This window comes from Atta colombica, unplaced genomic scaffold (genome assembly GCF_001594045.1).
Source record: "Atta colombica isolate Treedump-2 unplaced genomic scaffold, Acol1.0 scaffold92, whole genome shotgun sequence".
Classification (NCBI taxonomy): domain Eukaryota; kingdom Metazoa; phylum Arthropoda; class Insecta; order Hymenoptera; family Formicidae; genus Atta; species Atta colombica.
Window position 1 is genome coordinate 381,110 of NW_017259586.1, and position 4,254 is coordinate 385,363.

Here is a 4,254-nt window from a genome sequence, read left to right on the forward strand (position 1 = left end):
ATCTATTAATTTTAATACAATTCTTGGGTACCTCGCATTCTTGTGACGGAAAGACTGCTATTAATGTTACAGAAAGAATTTAATTAAAAGTATAATCGAAAGTATAATCGAACAAGGATATGCGTTAGCAAATATTGAAAACTATTGATTTTCGGTATTTCGTTTTTATCAGATAAAAATACAATCGTCTGACTTTCCTTCTGTAGAGACATACATACATTAGATACAAGAACATATCACGTATGTTAATAATTAATGGTATAAATAGAACGTTAATATTTTATTTATTTAATGGACCATATAATGTTGATGAGATCACTAAACATTATTTACGTTATAATACAATATTACGTTTTAAAAACGTACACTATGTTTTAAAAAAAAATAGCTTTCTTAAAGTTAATATAACTACTGGCCAAGTTGTGTACGCTATATTGTTTGCTATATTGCGACACATCGCAGAATATGGTTCTCGATTATTTTTTGAAAACGCATATGCAATGTCCTAGACCAAGAATAAATATTTTACTATCATGTTGTATGCTTAATTGCCATGTGGCAAATTATCAGTAAAATGTCATATGTATAGAAAATCTTATTGAAAAAAAGTTAGAAAATATAAATATATTTAGCAGAGATCAATTGAAGAATTGAAATCAGCAAATAAATAAATCAGATAAATATATTTTTTAATTTATTTATTATAAGAACTGTGTATATATACATAAACGCAAAAAATTCCTTTTATAACATATGGTTATGTGTAGTGATTTACAAGAATTATGTTATTTTATGCTTGTATTTTTTTTTCTTTAAACTACAATATAATCTAATAATAATATAATCTTTTTATTTTTATCTAAAATCTGACTTAACATTTATCAATAAAAAAACGTTCACCAAAAACATAGCTTTCGATATAGCCATTCAGTATAATGAGCATAGCATACGTAGCGTATATAACACATAATGCTCTGTATAGCCTCAGCATATATGACGTAATAAATAGATTAAAAAATATTACATTTGTTATTAACAATTCAATTAATTTTACATGTTATTTATCACAAATACTACAAATAATTTTGAAAGTAAATTTAACATTTAAAATTGACTTAAATAATTTGTTAATTGCAAACAGTATACTTGTTATTTAAATTTTCTTATCAATAAAAATTTAATTAAATTTTTATTAAAAGATAATAAATAAATTATTGCAATAATAATATTTGACTTTTAGTAAATTAATTAAAGTATAAAATTAGTATTAAAGTATTAAATTAGTATTTTTTCCCTGTTCTTATGTGCATAAAAAATAGGAGATATCAACTAATATAATTTCTTACTCATAAACTATATAAAGTACTTATTAATTTTACATCAGTTAAAAGAATACATCAAACAATTTAAATATTAATTAGATAAATTTTAATCAAAATGTGATTTAATCAAAATGTGATTAAAATTACATTATTTTCGAGAAAATAGCATTGGTCTTATAATGTATACCAATTCAATTCATTTACATTACTGTTATTATTACTATTTTTGTTTGTGTTAATAATATTAGGTATGGCAAAAAGTTCGTGGCGTTTTTTTAATGCCATCTAACGGGAAAAACGCCACGAACTTTTTCCCATATCTAATATTTACAATTTTACAATACTTTAATTTTTATAATAAATACAATTTAAACATAAATTTATCTTCTATAAAAATATCTTATTTATTACATTTTAGTAGACTAATCAAGAGAAAATAATTTATTTAAATTATAATGACTTGCACAAATTTAATTTAAGAAAAATAAAATTATCGATCTTCATTCAAATAAAAAATGTGTATCGTTATTTTTGTGTTGAATATTATTATTTAAATATCGTTACAATCAATTTTATACTAAATATTATTACATAAGATAATAAGTTTTGTTAATAAATATACTGAATTTTAATGATATGAAAATAATGTATATCCTTGCTTATACATAAGTAAGCAATCGTTTTAACAATATGAATACTACAAATTAAATTGATAGTTAATGCTTTCTGTTTTACTGTGGCTTCATTAGCTCTATATATGATCTACATTTGCTGGATAAACTATCGTATGTCATGACAAATATTTCATTACTTTATGCGCTGCATTCCTAAGGTGAAGTACTAAATAATGAATGACACAATTTTATTTCATGGCTAAATAATTTCTAAATTGCGTCTTATTATTTCATATAACAATTACTCGCAGTTTCAAATTTAAATTCATCAGGTATAGACCGATAACGAAAGAACATATGTTAGTTTATGCATTCATCGTGAAAAAAATAAAATTTTAAAAACTACACTATAAAAAGAAGCTTTTGCAATTATTTTATTAACGTTAAAGTATATCGATAGTGTAATAAATAATTATTAGTTTATTATCTATAACTTCAAATTGTAGTTCACACATTTCGCTAATCATGTCCAATCTGTCGCCGAAATTTCAAAGACAAGTGAAAAGCAGAATGTGGAAAAAGTGGCGGCTATTCCATGCTACAGACTTTCAATCTTTGTTGTATCCTTGCTTTATTTTCTCTTCTATTTTGGGAGTGTTTCCATATAAGATCAACGCTTCGATTTTCGAACCATCAAGATCACGTTATTTTCTATTAATTATTATTGTCTGCGTCACCTGCGTTTATGATCTGACAAGACTTTATGAAGTCAACATATTAAATAACAGGAAAGAAATAACCGAAAAAATTCAAGACAACTTTTCTTTTATGCTCGCAAGTTTCATAATAATAGCCTCATCTATTTTGAGTAGTTCACGAATGCGTTTACTACAAACCATATTAAGAGTCTCTTCAAAATTGCCTCCAAAATCGTTTGAGAAACTATCTAAGTTAATACACGCTAAAGATATTTTCATTCTTTTTTACTTAATGGGACAATCGGTGACATCACTTTTACATTTCCATCAATCAAATGAGTTGTTTTTTGCAACAGCAGTAATGGAACATTACATTAGTTTACAAATATTACAATTGAATATGCTGTATGTGAATTGTGTTTTTATATTAAAGGCTTGTTTCAAAAGAATCGATGACAATTTAATGATTTTACGAGAATTCATGATTGAAGATAAATCGCATACTCCTAGATTGATTTATTACCACCAAAGAAACCCACTTCTGTTGGAAGAACTTAAGGTTCTACGAAAGGAACATCTGATGATTAGCAATACAGTGCAGATGCTGAATAAAATTTTCAGTTTGCAACTTTTCGCGACTTTTACCATAGCCTTCATCGAGATTACTTTCGAAATATATTTTAATACGGTGCAGTGGAAAAACGGGCTGTCTATCAATCTGACTAAGCAGGTTCATAACTCGTTTATAATATCCTACTTGACGTATCATATTCTAAAAATATTATTAATAATATGGAGTTGTGAAATCAGCCAAAATCAAGCCATAAAAATTAGCACCACTGTTCATGATGTTCTTAATAGTACTAGCGACAAAAACATAAAATATGAGGTACTAATAAAAAAATTCAATTTCTAGATACATTTTTTTAATAATTCATATACTAATAATTTTTGTATATATACATAGTATATAACCAATTTATAATTATATTTTGTATCTATTTGCAAATTGCTAATAAATGTTTTTTTATCTGATGTTGCAGTTGCACCTGTTTTCTTTACAAATACTGCATAGCAACAATACATTTTCTACGAAATTTTTTGCTGTGAATGCAACTTTTCTCACTACGGTAAGTAACCAATTACATTTACATTAATATTGAAGATTTAATATAGAAATGATTTAAATCAGTCAAACCCTTAAAATTAAAGTACAACATTTATTTTTTATTTTTTTAGATGGTGGGTACTGTCACTACATACCTTTTAATTTTAATTCAATTCTTAGTCTCATCACATTCTTGCGATGGAAAGATTACAAAAAACAATTAATTTAGAAAGGTATTAAAATAGAATTTAAAAGTATATAATAAAAAAACATTTTTGGCAACTAAAATATCATTCTAGCTATTTATTATTTCGAATATGACATAATTATCTGATATTTTATATTTGTACACTTAAATGTGTATAAATGTATTATCTAAGTATAGTTTAATAGTACATGATATTATATGATAAACAATATTATATATATAAAATATTCTATTTCAATTTATTGTGTCTTAATATGCTTAGCAAGAAATAATTTGTAAATCATAGCTATCTCCATATATAAAT

General features: G+C 24.6%; 1 protein-coding gene and 1 pseudogene across 1 annotated transcript; both read left to right on the forward strand.

Annotated features, from left to right (window-relative positions):
• Positions 1 to 573, forward strand: part of LOC108693546 — a 1,539-nt pseudogene extending 966 nt beyond the window's left edge.
• Positions 574 to 2,995: 2,422 nt separating this feature from the next.
• On the forward strand, positions 2,996 to 3,966 carry LOC108693548 (putative gustatory receptor 28b). The gene is made up of 3 exons (XM_018202548.1): positions 2,996 to 3,523; positions 3,678 to 3,764; positions 3,874 to 3,966. The coding sequence occupies exons 1-3, from the start codon at positions 2,996 to 2,998 to the stop codon at positions 3,964 to 3,966; spliced, it is 708 nt and encodes a 235-aa protein (XP_018058037.1).
• Positions 3,967 to 4,254: the final 288 nt, after the last annotated feature.